We start from the raw sequence: 16,387 nt of genomic DNA, 5'->3' as shown, positions 1-16,387 counted from the left end.
CAAAGCCTTCCCCCCCACCCCACAGCAACACTACTTCCGGCACCACCATCATTCCCCTTCCCCATCGCACACACTGCCCAGTCCTCACAGAGGAATTAAAACAGTTCTGGTGTTAAAACAATCACTTTAATCTGTTGAAACCAGCGCTGGGTGATTAAAAAAAGCAACAGTGAAAACCTATTTACACCTGGTTTTATTTTTAGACGGAGATCGTCAGCTGGTAAAATGTTCCAGTAGTCTGCCACGTATTTACCCAGCCCCAAGCTGGACAGGCAAGGGGTTTGGAGTGGGGAGCATCAGTTCTGATGTTCGTCATTGCAACTCTTAAAAGGCGAATATTTCCACATCATACATCACAGAAGCAAGTGAAAAATTGATTTCTATTTTCAAATCTGAATAAATTTGGGGCTAACAGTAGTGGTGGAAAGAAACATTGAAAGAGCTAGCAGTTAGTATAAAAGAAAATAGACTTTTTATAAGGGAGGGTTGGAATTCATGGATGAAGAGCAAATCTAATTGTGGTTTAAAAGGAATTGATTCTGAAAAAAATAGCAGAACTCAAAGAAATATGTCACTGAGACCTGATGGCACATAACCTAGGCTTTTGAAGGAAGCCTGAATGGAGGTAACAGGTTCTGACCTCAATCTTTTAATCCTCTTTACCTATGCACATTGTATCAGGGTATTTGAAGGCAGCCAATGTAACATATCTGTTAAAGAGAGAATAATAAATAAAAAGGATGAGTTAGTCTAACGTTACCTGTGAGTAAGCTTTTAGAATCAATAACTTGCTTCTAAATGCTCACTAATTTGATATCGTGGGATAATCATGGACATCCAGCATGGATTTGTTAAATAGCAAGCCATGTTTGACAAATTTAATAAGAGATTTTTGAAGAGCTGACCTAACTGGATAAAGGCAATGCAGTGTATACGGATTTACAAAATGGGTACAATAAGGTGTCTCAATACAAAAATTCAAGTGTATGGTAGAAGAAATATAGCAAAATGGATAGAAAATTGGTTGACAGACAGGAAGCAAAAGGTTAGGGTTAATGGATGTAGTTTGGATTGGAGAAAGGATGAATATATTGAACTTGAGGTTAGTGCTGGGTCCACTTCTCACTATGCACAGATGATTTAGACTTGGGTATACGGAGCACAAGCTCAGGTTGCTGAAGGATAGACGTCAGAGGTTTGAGAAATAGTGGAGAGGACTAAGAGGCTTTAGGAGGACACAGAAATAATAATAGGCAGATGCAATTTAATAGATGGATGTAAAGTGATGCATTTTAGGTGGAAAAATAAGGCTTGGGAGCATAAAGTCAATGGAATGACACTGAAGATTGTGGATGAACAGGAAGACTATGGATACTCTCAATCATCAGCAAAGTGATGGAAGGTGCTGTCAACAGTACTATTAAGCGGCACTTACTCACCAATAACCTGCTCACTGATGCTCAGTTTGGGTTCCGCCAGGACCACTCTGCACCAGACCGCATTACAACCTTGGCCCAAACATGAAAAAAAGAGCTGAATTCTAGAGGTGAGATGAGAGTGACTACCCTTGACATCAAGGAGCCCTAGCAAAATTGAAGTCAATGGGAAACAAGGGAAAAACTCTCCAATGGCTGAAGTCATACCTAGCACAAAGGAAGGTGGTTGTGGTTGTTGGAGGCCAATCATCTCAGCCCCAGGACATTGCTGCAGGAGTTCCTCAGGGTCGTGTCCTAGGCCTAACCATCTTCAGCTGCTTCATCAATGACCTTCCCTGAATCATAAGGTCAGAAGTGGGGATGTTCGCTGATGATTGCAGTGTTCAGTTTCATTCGCAACTCCTCAGATAATGAAGCAGTTCGTGCCTGCATGCAGCAAGGCATTCAGGCTTGGGCTAATAAGTGGCAAGTAACATTCGTACCACACAAGTGTCAGGCAATGACCATCTCCAACAAGGGAGTCTAACCAGCTACCCTTGACATTCAACAGCATTACCATCGCTGAATCCCCCACCATAAACATCCTGAGGGTCACCATTGACCAGAAATTTAACTGGACTAGCCACAAATACTGTGGCTACAAGAGTAGGTCAGAGGCTGGGTATTCTGCGGCTCCTGACTCCCCAAAGTCTTTCCACCATCTACAAGGCACAAATCAGGAGTGTGATGGAATACTCTCCACTTGCCTGGATGAGTGCAGCTCCAACACTCAAGAAGCTCGACGGCATCCAGGACAAAGCACCTCGCTTGATTGGCACCCCATCCACCACCTTAAACATTGACTCCTTCCACCACCGGTGTACTGTGGCTGCAGTGTGTACCATCTACAAGATGTACTGCAACAACTTGCCAAGTCTTCTTCGACAGCACCTCCCAAACCCGCGACCTCTACCGCCTAGAAGGACAAAGGAAGCAGGCACATGGGAACACCATCACCTTCAAGTTCCCTTCCAAGTCACACACCATCCTGACTTGGAAATTTATCACCGTTCCTTCGTCGTCGCTGGGTCAAAAGCCAGGAACTCCCTCCCTAACAGCACGATGGGAGTACCTTCACCACACGGACTGCAGCAGCTCAAGGCGGTGGCTCAGCACCACCTTCTCAAGGGCAATTAGGGATGGGCACTAAATGCTGGCCTTGCCAGCGACACCCACATCCAGTGAACGAATAAAAAGAAAACTATAGTTATGAGGAGAAACTTGAGACACTGACCCAGTAGAAATAGTCCCAGAGAAAGCTGAAGAGGATTAAAAGAGGTTTTTCAAATTATGAAAAGATTCCAATAGGGTGAATAAGACTTTCATCTGGTTGCGGAGTCAGTGACAATTGATCATCAATTTAAAATTATCACTAAGAGAATGAGATTAGGAGAAACTTATTCATGCAGAAAGTTGTTGAGCATGGAATGCTTTGCCAGAGAGTTGAGGAGCATCTTTTAAAGGGAAGAGGAAATAAACATTTAAAGCAGGGGCTATAATGAGAGCAGGGCAGTGGGATTAGTTTTGTTATGCTGTAGTAAAGAGCTGGCACAGGCGCAGTGGGCAAAATGGCCTCCTACGCTGTAAACCTTTATAGTTTAATTGTACATTTAAACATCTTTTATATTTTTGAAATTTCTAGAAAGCCCACTCAAAATCAGATTGGTGACTGGGAAGCGTACTCTGCCCTCCAGAGTGAGCATCAAGAAAATGTTTAGAATCAGCAAAAGAGCCGTTTAATTTCTAAAACTAAAATAGTTACCTCAATGGGTTATATGGTAAAGCCATTGTGTAATTAAGCTAAACAGTCCAAAACGGCTCAGATTCAATTCGCAATCTGTGTTGCTTACATGCCAATTGTCAGCTTCACATACTGAATGCATTTTGTTGGTCCAGTCTTCAGCAGCGCCACTGTTACTTGAGTGATGCTGCATAATATTGACATGAATTTTCAGGAGAACAAGAGTTTCCACCGACAGTATGCAGAGGGAAATGGATGATTTGAAGAGAAGTGGAAAGGAATGGTACTGAAGGGGAGAAGATGAAGGACTCAGAAGCTGCAAGCAGTGCTTTGGTGGGGGGAAAGAAAAGAAGGGGCAGGTGAAAGAATGCCAACATGGAGGAGGAGGGAGGGAAGAAAAGAGCCAACATCAACAGTGGAGGGGGAAGGATAATGCAGGTTGAATGTCGATAATGGGTGTTTCCATGGGCACTGGGCAGGCAGGTACCAGAGATGTGGCTGAAATGATGTTTGTGTCCAACTGGCCCATGCACGTGACGTGCCCTATTCAAAGTGGGGTCAGTGCTGGATGGCACCGCTGTAACTAGTTGAATTATGGGAGGGAAGAACTGTGCTAGTAGGAACTGGAAAGATTGGAGAAGAGATTCTAGATTATACTTTTGGATTGGAAAATTACAAATATCACTCCATTATTTAGGAAAGGAGGGAGGCAATATAAATATCAATGGGATTCAACTGCAGTTTTTTTCTTTAGAGTTCCAGCTCACTAGCAGTACATTTTCCTCTGCACTAGTTTTAGCTAAAAAAAAACCTCAAGCATTAAAATTGCAGGAAGCAAAATGTACCCTCAGTTTTTAATTCTAGTTTCAGTACATGGCACTGTGCATCCACTACTGGAGGACAGTGAATTAATTTTTGAACTTCTTAGAACACAGAAGATGCAAGAAAAATTGTAAATGAGGACAACAGCTCTTTTCTGTTTGATATGTTAGCATGAAATGCAGCTATTATTAAACATGGTCCAAACCTGGTCACTCAATGATAACAGTGTCACATCTACTTAGATGATACTTGCAGTGAAGATCCCAGACTGAACATGCACATTGGGAATGTGAGACAATCATTACCCAGTATTGCAGCTTGAAAGGAGTCCTGCATCCTTTAAATCCAGCTTCCAACTTAAGTTTGATACATTCGGCACAGTCACGTTAGTATTTTGCAGCTCGTCGGTAATACGGACGGAGTTTTCCAGGTCAGGATTTTTATTTCAAGTGTTAATGAAACCCAAGATTATCATTTTTTCCCCTTTGTCTAAAGGATAAAAACATACTGTACCTATACCTTTCTAAAAATCAATCATTCAATATGTTCATACAGTCAGCTCTACCATTCACCAGCTTTACAGTTTAAGAAAAAATTCAAGCTACTTTGTGGGCCATCACAGTACTAAGTGTAGTTATATTTTGTAAGTGGAGATTTTTTTAAAGAACAAAAAGGGTATATGCATGTACTGATCTTCATTTTGTGGCAGTGACTGCCCATAGCAGGATAAACCATCTCTTTAAAAATGCACAGTAAAGTATCACTTGAAATTTATTCAATTCAATGATGTAAAATATAATTTAAAGAAATTACATTTTCTTGCAAACATTCACTCGTTTTTCCAACTAGAAAATGTAAAAATAAGGATCAAGGATCTATTCATAGAACGTGTTGGCAACCTAATTTTCCCCCAGTGCAGAAAGGCACAAACATCAATGTGGATTTAGGTTGGTCAATGAGGACAACATTCAATACAAGGTTACCAGTGAAAATGAAGTGCAAATATATTTGCGTAGAACCATATTAAAATGAATATTCTATTCAATTCAGAAAGCTCAAGACGACAAATCAATTTGATACAAGCTGCAGGTTAAAAAACTACAGCAAAAATTTCTGGAATAAGCATCAGCTCTGATGACCCGAGGTGTATGAGATGGGAGCTCGACTAAACTCTGCACCAACACGGAACAGACAGAAGCTCTGCAGATCAGTATCTGTATTAGAGTAATAATTTGAAGATTACAATTTATTTGAACAGTATAGAAAACTAACCCCAAGAACATTCTGGTCACTCAATAGGTTACCAAGGCAGCATATTACAACTTTTTAGGGGACTAGGCTTGTTTTAACAGAATCAGGAACACGACTTGCATAATAGTCAAAATTCTTCAACGTTGCAAGGACTCCAGCCGAGTTCATATGCTTCACATCTTTATGATACTGGAAGGGATTCCCGCACATGTCTGTCAGTTTACCTAAAAGTAAAAATATTTACAATAAAAAGCTAGCCAAACAAGACAGCTCATTTATCATCTTTGGGTGCTTTATGCTGCACATATCTGAACTGGATTACCCAGGCAGTATATTGTTGATTGAATCTTTATTGGATTCAGATAATAACATGCAGGTTACATATGCTGGCTTACATATAGCTCTGCTCCTGGCCATTAGATTATAAATGTTTTGAAAGTGTGGATGGGCATACCTGCTTTTTTGAAAACTTTCAAAATAACTCTTAGCCAAGTTTCCAAGAGCCCCCTTCAGCAGTTTTTAAAACTCAGTTGACACCACATTGAACCTATACTCCACACATTATCACATACAATATGGTGCAAGACTGCTCCATGGAATCTCACACTGCCTTCCTCCAGAGTTATGCCATGGGTGAACTCTGGAGTTGTCATTTATACCAGTAAGTAGTGGAACCCACTCTACAACAAAAGTGGCAGTAACACTACACCACAGTAACTAGATTCACTTCAGCTTTCTAAATAGAAAAAGTCACCTAATCTGCACAAATTCAAAGGATCAAGACGTGACTATAAATAATGTTACAGCACTTTTCTTCTAACTGCCTAATAGTTAATTCGTTAATTCATCAGAGAGTTGTAGAGTTATACAGCACAGAAAGAGGCCCCTCGGCCCATCATGTCCGCGCCAGCCATCAAGCCCTATCTATTCTAATCCCATCTTCCAGCACTTGGTCTGTATGCTATGGCGTTTCAAGTGCTCATCTAAATGCTTCTTCAATGTTGTGAGGGTTCCTGCCTCTACCACCCTTTCAGGCAGAGTTCCAGATTCCAACCACCCTCTGGGTGAAAAAGTTTTTCCTCCAATCCCCTCTAAACTTCCTGCCCTTTACCTTGAAACTATACCCCCTGGTTATTGACCCCTCTACTAAAGGGAAAAGTTCTTTTCTATCCACCCTATCTATGCCCCTCATAATTTTGTACACCTCAATCAGGTCCCCCCTCAGCCTTCTCTGCTCTAAGGAAAACAACCCCAACCCGTTCAGTCTCTCTTCATAGCTGAAGCGCTCCAGCCCAGGTAACATCCTGGTGAATCTCCAATGCAATCACATCCTTCCTATAGTGTGGCGACCAGAACTGCACACAGTATTCCAGCTGTGGCCTAACTAGCGTTTTGTACAGCTCCATCATAACCTCCCAGCTCTTATATTCTATGCCTCGGCTAATGAAGGCAAGTATCCCATATGTCTTTTTAACCACCTTATCTACCTGTCCTGCTGCCTTCAGGGATCTATGTACATGCACACCAAGGTCCCTCTGATCCTCTGTCCTTCCTGGGATCCTACCATTCATTGTGTATTTCTGCTCAATGTTGTTGTTTTGTATGATGGGAAAAGCTTACAATGGGATCTCTAGTTTGGCTATCCAGTCGATGGCCTCCCGAGATGCCAGACGGAGAAATGAGGTGCCTCCTGCAACAGATCTTAGTGGACAGGTTGATGTGATGTGTTCCATGGTCTGGGACTCATGGCCACAGTTGCGCTTTGGGTGGTCCCTCATCTTCCATTTGTGGAGCAGGTGGCCGCATCGTCCATGCCCTGTGTGGATTCGGCTGAGCGCTGTCCACTGTTAGAGGGAGGTCGGAGCCAGGGACCTCTGCTGTTGGTTCTTTATGTTGCATGCATCCTACACTTCCGTCCATCTGGATACTGGGTTGATATACTGGCTTCATGACTATTGGCTGCTGTTTCCCAGAATGGCCGGCACGATTTTAAGTGCTTTCATGGTGGGTTTTTCAAGTCTTTGTGAATGCGAAGGTCAATGTTGCTCATGATTTTTTCCATCTCTCAGAGCATGGTGACGTTGCAGCAAATGGCAGGCGGGGCAATGTGGCACAGCACTGGGAACTACTCAGTTGGAGTGGGCTTGAGCATCCGACACTGTCCTCATGGCAGTGTTGCTGCTCAATTAACCAAGGTTTGTTGAGACCGTTGCCTCTGGACCTTGGAAAAGCTATTTTTGACTTTACAAAAAAAAGTGCGATTACAGAAAAAAGGTTCAACTGTAATCAACTACACCCAGAACATTATTCCAACTCTTTTTACACACCTGTTATAGGATGACACATTGGAGAACAAATAGCAGATCAAATAAATTGAAAGCAAGATTTCTGAGTGACACTTTCCCTATTCAAAGCTAAAAATGCACCTTCTCTTTTTCAGATATTCATATAAAATTTATCAAAACAACTTCTACATATGAAAATCTGTGATCTTAAACAAGCAAAAGTTCATCTAATTTTATTAGTATGGAAGAATAATTTAATCAAAAAAATTAAAAGCTCAAGATGGAGCTGTAGAATGTTCATATTATTTGGAGGTCATTAAGCAACATAAAAATCAGCTATTGTGCAACATAAAATTGCATCAGCAAAGCTCAAGCGACTCCCCCAAAGAAACTAATCTATCTATCTTCTATATATATAAAGCGGTACATCTGTCTATCTGTCATTTCCTGTGCGCCTTACGGGTATGCACTCGAAAGTTACAGGGCGTACCTACGCGCGCGTTACCTCCAAAGAAAGCTTACGCTTCAGAGACGGTTTTAAGCGTATTTACTTTTCGGTCGGACGAAAATTGTTCGCGCCTTATGCAAAAAACCTTCAAAATTAAACTCATTATCTGCTAGCATTGATTGACTGACATCAAGGTTCCACCAATCCTGTTCCATCACGATTGACCAATCCTACAGTACGGTCCCCTGATGGTTGGCCAATCGGTGTGTGTGTGGGCGGGACTATTCGTTTTCATCTCGGGGAGCTGCCAGCCATTGTTTGACTACCAGCTTCCAGCTCAAATGACTTCACCTTCCAGCTAAAACGACTTTCAAAGTTAGTTTCTCTTTTAAAAATAACATAAGATTTACCAAAAACGTTTTATAAGTACTTTCACTTTTCAACCTTTTAAAAGGTAGACATACAGGGACACACACAGGGCCCTAAGCCTCCCACTCGATTTAAAATGTTGCCCAGCACCAGATTCACAAAGGGACACAGACAGGGCCCCAAAGCCATAAGTAGTTTCACTTTCATTTTTCAACCTTTTAAAAGGTAGACATACAGGGACACACACAGGGCCCTAAAGCCTGCCACTCGATTTAAAATGTTGCCCAGCACCAGATTCACAAAGGGACACAGACAGGGCCCCAAAGCCATAAGTAGTTTCACTTTCATTTTTCAACCTTTTAAAAGGTAGACATACAGGGACACACACAGGGCCCCAAAGCCTGGCACTCGATTTAAACCACCTGCCCCAAAACAGCCCCGGCAACGCCGGGCTCCCCAGCTAGTGAATAATATATAGAAATGGTTTGTGGAATACACACCCTCTCCCTATTAGGGACAGAGCCCACTTATCCAAACACACGAAAATTTAGGCACAGGTTTGCAACAGACAAGGGGCAAGAACCACCCAAAATGTGTTTAACCAACCATCCAGTTTACACCACAGAATAATTTCACCATTGTTTGCCAGCAAGGGAACCATCCTAATCATTAGGGCACAGGTTTGTAGGGATATCTGCAGCAGAATGGGATGAATCTGAACTCCCAGTCAGTCTATCCCTCCAGGTCCCATTAGTGAGCCAGTCTGGCCAGTCAATCAACAATACCATCCTGAAGTTGGGCAGACTTACCTAGCTCAGTCAGTACAAAACTAGCATTTAATCTCATCAAGTGGTTCTTGAAAGTGAAGTTGGCTCCAAGATGATAACCTGCAACAAGAGCTTGGAGCTAAATCAATCCTCTGATAGGCTTGGTAATCGAATGATTGAGCTGGGCAGGTCCACAGTACAGATTAGATTTCCTTCAAATCATTAGTTTATAGATTTTATTTTGAGGCCGATTTAGGTGCATTAATATACAGAACTACCTACCTGAAAGAGCATGAAGAATAGCCTCAGGAGCACAAGTGTCCCATTTCTTACAGCCTGGACTAGCAAATACATAAGCCGTGGCCTTCCCTTCAATGAGTTGTAGGACCTGTAACAAAGAAAAGACAATTATAGAGTAGTTCATTTACTTTGGAAAGGACACAATAAAGAAACTAGATGGTGTGAGAAATGTGATTCCTTTTGACCTCTGAAAATGACTTAGCTTCATCCCAGACTGATAACACTTCCATCCTCACCTTGCCGAGTAAAGTGCTTAAAAATAAATGTGTTATATAACAAACAAAGGTGATTTTATAGTGTCTCAATAGCATGCATAGAACAGGGTTGTCTAAACTATCACTACAAGTACAACAACAACTACTTGCATTTATATAGCACCTTGAACATTTGCAGTAAGTGTTGGCTGCTCGAGGAATTCCAGCTCCGTGTTGAAGAGCTGGAGTCCGAGCTTCAAACACTGAGACACATCAGGGAGGGGGAGAGTTACCTGGACTCTATCAGGAGGTAGTCACACCAATTAGATTAATTAATTCAGATGTAGTCCGTGGCCAGGATCAGGATGGTGTGACTAGAAGGGAGGCAGGTACGGGGATCCAGGAGGTAGTGTTGGAGGAGCCGCAGCCCTTGCTCTTGTCCAACAGGTTTGAGGCTCTTACTCCCTGTGAGGATGGGAACGGGGACTGCGGGGAGGATGAGCAACCCGGCCACAGCACCGTGGAGCGGGGGGCCATTCAAGTGGGGGGAGATAAGAGAAATGTTGTAGTGGTAGGGGATAGTATCGTTAGGGGGATAGATAGCGTTCTTTGCAGCCGAGAGCGAGAGTCCCGAAGGCTGTGTTGCCTGCCCGGTGCCAGGGTTAAGGACATCTCCTCTGGGCTGGAGAGAAACTTGGAGTGGGAGGGGGCGGATCCAGTTGTCATGGTCCATGTTGGTACCAACGACAGATAGGACAAGGAAGGAGGTTCTGCTGAGGGAGTTTGAGCAGCAAGGGGCCAAATTAAAAAGCAGAACCACAAGGGTAATAATCTCTGGATTACTACCTGAGCCACGTGCAAATTTGGCTAGGGTAAATAAAATTAGAGAGTTAAATGCGTGGCTCAAAGACTGGTGTGGGAGAAATGGGTTTTGCTTCCTGGGACACTGGCATCAGTACTGGGACGGGAGAGAGCTGTTCCGTTGGGACGGACTTCACTTGGCCAGTGCTGGGACTAGAGTCCTGGCGAATCGAATAACTAGGGCTGTAGAGAGGGCTTTAAACTAATTAGTGGGGGGGAGGTTTTAAGAGAGCGAAAAATAAAAATGACAGCGGAGAAGGCAACAGAGCAAGGTAGCAGTGGGGGAATTAAAAACCAGAGCGTGTCAGGAAGGGACAGATGTATAATGATAAAGGTAAAGTGGTAAAAGCAGGAATAAATTGTCAGAAAACATATTGGAAAGTTCTTTATCTGAATGCACGCAGCATTCGTAACAAAATTGACGAGTTGACAGTACAAATAACTACACATGGGTGTGATCTGGTGGCCATTATGGAAACATGGCTGCAAGATAATCATGACTGGGAATTAAACATACAAGGGTATTTGACAATTAGGAAGGACAGACAGGAAGGAAAGGGAGGTGGGGTTGCTATGTTAATCAAGGATGGAATCACTGCAATAGTCAGAAATGATATTGGGTCAAAGGATCAGGATAGTGAAATAGTTTGGGTGGAGATAAGGAATAATAAGGGGAAAAAGTCACTAGTGGGCGTAGTCTATAGGCCTCCTAACAGTTGCAACTCTATTGGTCGGAGTATAAATCAGGAAATAGTTGGGGCTTGTAATAAGGGAACAGCTATAATCATGGGGGATTTTAACTTCCATATTGACTGGACTAATCAAATTGGGCATGGCAGCCTTGAGGAAGAGTTCATAGAGTGTATTAGGGACGGGTTCCTTGAGCAGTATGTTACTGAACCAACCAGGGGGACAGACAATCTTAGATCTGGTCCTGTGTAATGAGACAGGATTAATAAAAAATGTCCTAGTAAAGGATCCCCTTGGAATGAGTGACCATAATATGGTTGAATTCCAAATTCAGTTTGAGGATGAGAGTTGGATCTCAAACCAGCGTACTGAGCTTAAATAAAGGAGACTATGAAGGTATGAGAGTAGAATTGACTAAAGTGGACTGGGAAAACAGATTAAAGTGCAAGATGATACAAGAGCAGTGGTCTACATTCAAGGAGATATTTCACATCTTTCAAGATAAATATATTCCACTGAGGAAAAAGGGGAATAAAAGAAAAGCCAGCCATCCGTGGCTTAGTAAAGTAATAAAGGATAGTATCCGACTGAAAACAAGGGCATATAAAGTAGCCAAATCTAGTGGGAGGATAGAAGATTGGGAAGCATTTAAAAGCCAGCAAACAATAACTAAAAGATTAATTAAGAAAAGGAAAGATAGATTATGAAAGTAAACTAGCAAAAAATATAAAAACAGATAGCAAGAGTTTCTACAGCTATATAAAAAGAAAAAGGGTGGCTAAAGTGAACGTTGGTCCCTTAGAGGATGGGACCAGGAAACTAGTGGTGGGGAACATGGAGATGGCAAAGACGCTGAACAAATATTTTGTATCAGTCTTTACAGTAGAGGACACTAAAAATATCCCAACACTGGACAAATAGGGGGCAATGGGGGTGGGGGGGGGGGGGGGGGGGGAGGAGCGAAACATGATTTAAATCACTAAGGAGATGGTACTCAGTAAAATAATGGGACTTAAGGCAGATAAATCCCCTGGACCGGATGGCCTACATCCTAGGGTCTTGAGAGAAGTGGCGGTAGGGATTGTGGATGCATTGGTGATTATTTTCCAGAACTCCCTGGACTCAGGAAAGGCCCCAGCAGATTGGAAAACTGCTAATGTAACACCCTTATTTAAGAAGGGAAGTAGACAAAAAGCTGGAAACTATAGACCAGTTAGCCTAACATCTGTGGTTGGCAAAATGTTGGAGTCCATTATTAAGGAAACAGTAACAGAGCATTTGAATAAACATAATTTAATAGGACACAGTCAGCATGGTTTTATGAAGGGGAAGTCATGTTTGACAAATTTGCTCGAATTCTTTGAGGATGTAACATACAGGGTGGATAAAGGGGAACCAGTGGATGTAGTGTATTTGGACTTCCAAAAGGCATTTGACAAGGTTCCACACAAAAGATTACTGATCAAGATAAGAAATCACGGGATTGGGGGTAATATACTGGCATGGGTGGAAGATTGGCTATCTAACAGAAAACAAAGAGTTGGGATAAATGGTTCATTCTCGGGCTGGCAATCAGTAACTAGTGGTGTTCCGCAGGGGTCAGTGCTGGGACCCCAACTCTTTACAATCTATATTAACGATTTGGAGGAAGGGACAGAGTGCAACATATCTGATATACCTATCAATTCATTCCATGAAAAGCGACGAGTTAAGATAGTAACTATAGGTTTTTATTGGCTAAATAACAGAGCCCACCCTCGTGGGTGATCGGTTCCAACAAGGAAGAATACTAGCCAAGCGGTCACCTTTATACCTGGGCAAGCAGGCGGAGCCATGGACGGAGTCAGTTGAGGTATGCCTAGGTATAACAGCGTGCGTGGCAAGAGGTAACCTTGTGTAGTGATAACAACAGTGTAAACAACAGTGTAACCATAGTGAACGGTTGTGAACGATACCAGTGGTTTACCACATTCACCCCTTGTTTAAAATTGAGTCCGGCGGGGTGAAGTGTACTACCAGTTCGTGTATGTCAGTCTATCAGGAGACCTCGTAAGCCTTTCTGATCGGCGCAGCAGCGGCGGTGCAGTATCCGATGTTAATGCTGGTATCTGCGTGGTCAACGAAGGCTCCTGGGGTTCCGGCATGCCGCCTACAGGAGCTGGATTTGGGGGAGTGGTGGGGGATAACGGTAGTATCTCAGGGGTGCCCGAGGGTGCGAGGTCTCGCAAGGAGGGGCAGGTGGCCTTGATCAGGCTTGCTCTGTCCGGCCTATAGAAATGCGGTTTGCATTCGGCACAGGCTTGGCAGTTCCTGGTCATGGTCCTGACCTCCTCGATGGAGTAGGGCAGGTTGCGGGCCTTAATGAAGTGGTAAAGTCTAGTGACCCCGGGGTGGCAGAGGTCGTTGTGGAGGGTCCACAGTCTGTCAACTTGCGCGTTGGCGCATGTACCTCGTGATAGAGCATCTGGGGGCTCGTTGAGTTTACCAGGCCGGTACAAGATATCGTAATCGTAGGTGGAGAGCTCAATTCTCCACCTCAAGATCTTGTCGTTCTTGATTTTGCCCCTCAGCTTGTTATTAAACATAAAAGCAACTGAACGCTGGTCGGTGAGGAGGGTAAATCGTTTGCCTGCCAGGTAATGCCTCCAGCGTCGTACCGCTTCCACAATCGCCTGGGCCTCCTTCTCGACAGAAGAGTGTCGGATCTCAGGGCCCTGGAGGGTCCTTGAGAAGAAGGCCACAGGTCTCCCCGCCTGGTTAAGGGTTGCAGCTAGGGCGAAGTCGGAGGCATCGCTCTCCACTTGGAAAGGGATGGACTCATCCACTGCGTACATTGTGGCCTTCGCAATGTCTCCTTTTATGAGGGAGAAGGCTGCGCATGCTTCTGCTGTCAGGGGGAAGGAGGTGGACTTCATGAGGGGTCTGGCTTTGTCCGCATAATTGGGCACCCATTGGGCATAGTAAGCGAAGAGCCCCAGGGTTCTCTTCAGTGCCTTTTGACAGTGGGGAAGGGGAAGCTCCATGAGGGGGCGCATTCTTTCGGGGTCGGGGCCGATAACTCCGTTCTTTACTACGCAGCCGAGGATGGCAAGTCGCGAGGTGTTAAACATACATTTCTCCTTATTGTAAGTGAGATTCAGCCGTTGGGCCGTACGGAGGAATTTCTCCAGATTAACATCATGGTCCTGCTGGTCGTGGCCGCAGATGGTGACGTTATCTAGATAAGGAAACGTGGTCTGCAGCACGTTCTGGTCAACCATCCGGTCCATCTCCCTTTGGAAGACCAAAACCCCGTTGGTGACGCTGAAGGGAACCCTAAGGAAGTGGTAGAGGCGGCCATTCGCCTCGAAGGCGGTATACTGGCGGTCCTCAGGGCGGATAGGGAGTTGGTGATAGGCCGACTTAAGGTCGATGGTGGAGAATACCCGGTACTGTGCAATCTGGTTGACCATATCAGATATGCGGGGAAGGGGGTATGCGTCCAGATGGGTGTACCGGTTTATGGTTTGGCTGTAGTCGATGACCGGGCGGTGTTTATTGCCGGTCTTAACGACTACGACCTGGGCACGCCAGGGGCTGGTGCTCCCCTCGATGATGCCTTCCTTCAGGAGTCGCTGCACCTCAGCTAATAAAAGCTCTGTCCTCGGCGCTGTACCGCCTGCTCTTGGTAGCGACGGGTTTACAGTCGCGGGTGAGGTTAGCGAACAAGGAGGGGGGCGGGACTTTGAGAGTGGAGAGGCCGCAGGTGGTATGCGGCGGGCGGTTTAAAAACTGCTGGTTGTAGACTGAGTGGGGGGAGGGATCCACCGTATGCCAAAGTGACACTTTGAAGGTGGCATTGGAAAACCAGCCCTAGTAGGACGGCAGCGCAGAGCTGGGGCAGGATGAGAAGTTTAAAGTTTTTATATTCCGTGCCCCTAACCGACAGGGTCACCACACAGTAGCCGATGACGTCTGTTGAATGGGACTTCGACGCCATCGAGATCCGATGGCGCGTTGGCCGGACAGTGAGGGAGTAGCAGCGCACCGTGTCTGGGTGAATAAAACTCTCCGTGCTCCCGCTGTCGAACAGGCAGGTCGTGGCGTGGCCGTTTACTTCGATGTCCATCATGGACCTGGACAGATGATGCGGGAGAGCTTGGTCAAGCGTGACGGAGGCCAGTGTATGGCTGAGTGAGCTGCTGTAGTCGGCAGGTGAGGCGGTGGTCGGGTCTGCAGACAAAATGGCGGCCGAGTGCGGCGAACAAAATGGCGGCGCCCATGACGCGGATCCCCACGAGGTCGAAGTTGGACAAAATGGCGGAGAAGATGGCCGCCCCCACGACTCACATGAGGCACTGCTGGCGTCTGGCTTTCCCCCTGCAGGTGTTTGCGAAGTGGCCTTTTTTTTTTTTGCATCCGGAGTAGGTCGCGTTCCTTGCAGGGCAGCGCGCCCTTTGATGTCTCGCCTGGCCACAGAAATAGCAGCTGGCGGCCCGATCGCGGGGCTCCGCTGCCGCAGCAGGTCCCGATCGATTCCGGGACACCTACGCCGTAGTAGGTCCCGGGGCGGCGGTGCGAGGGGTATTGCGGCCGGAGTCGGGCCCGAGTCCCAGGGTCGCGCAGCACTGTACCCGGAGTACGCCTCGAGGTCCCGATGGGCCACTTCCAGGGAGCGAGCGAGGGCTGCAGCTGCTTTCAAGCAGAGGTCCTTTGATTCGAGCAGTCTTTGCCGTGAGTAGTTGGACCAAAGGCCTTTCACGAAGGCATCACGGATATTTCCTTCAGCATGTTGTGCAGCCGATACAGCTTTAAAGTCACAGTCCTTGCCGAGTGTTTGTAGCGCCCGTAAAAATTCATCTACCGACTCTCCTGGCTGTTGCGAGCGGGATCTTAGGAGATGTCTGGCATACATTGAATTTACTGGGCTCCGGTACTGCTCTTTTAGCAGGTCAAGGGCCTCCTCGTATGTAGCAAGGTCCCGGATGAGTGCAAATACTTTAGGGCTCACCTGGGCGGTCAGAACTCTTAGTTTGTCGGCTTCCGATGGCACGCCGGAGGCTACCAGGTAGGATTCAAAGCAGCTCAGCCAGTGATCGAAGTCGAGGGCGGAATTCGCTGCCTGTGGATTTAGATCCAGGTACGGCGGTCGGAGGGCTCGCAGCCAAGTCGGCTGCTGGGGCTGTTGTAGCTGGCCGTTTGGCT

General features: G+C 45.4%; 1 protein-coding gene across 1 annotated transcript in view; it reads right to left on the bottom strand.

The window, feature by feature from the left end:
• Nucleotides 1-4,791: 4,791 nt before the first annotated feature.
• The window catches only part of bpnt1 (bisphosphate nucleotidase 1), a 32,946-nt gene continuing 21,350 nt past the window's right edge, over nt 4,792-16,387 (bottom strand). Inside the window, exons 7-8 of the mRNA XM_085980995.1 lie at nt 9,441-9,546; nt 4,792-5,513 (exon numbers count right to left, since the gene is read on the bottom strand). Of these exons, the coding sequence (XP_085837121.1) occupies nt 5,365-5,513; nt 9,441-9,546 (255 nt within the window). The 3' untranslated portion in view covers nt 4,792-5,364. The remainder of the gene's footprint in view (nt 5,514-9,440; nt 9,547-16,387) is intronic.

The sequence above is a fragment of the Somniosus microcephalus genome, chromosome 3, assembly GCF_052327205.1.
Source record: "Somniosus microcephalus isolate GS21.2 chromosome 3, FLI_Smic_1.0, whole genome shotgun sequence".
Classification (NCBI taxonomy): Eukaryota; Metazoa; Chordata; class Chondrichthyes; order Squaliformes; family Somniosidae; genus Somniosus; species Somniosus microcephalus.
The sequence above is the reverse complement of the archived record's forward strand: the minus strand, read 5'-3'. Positions and strand labels throughout refer to the sequence as shown.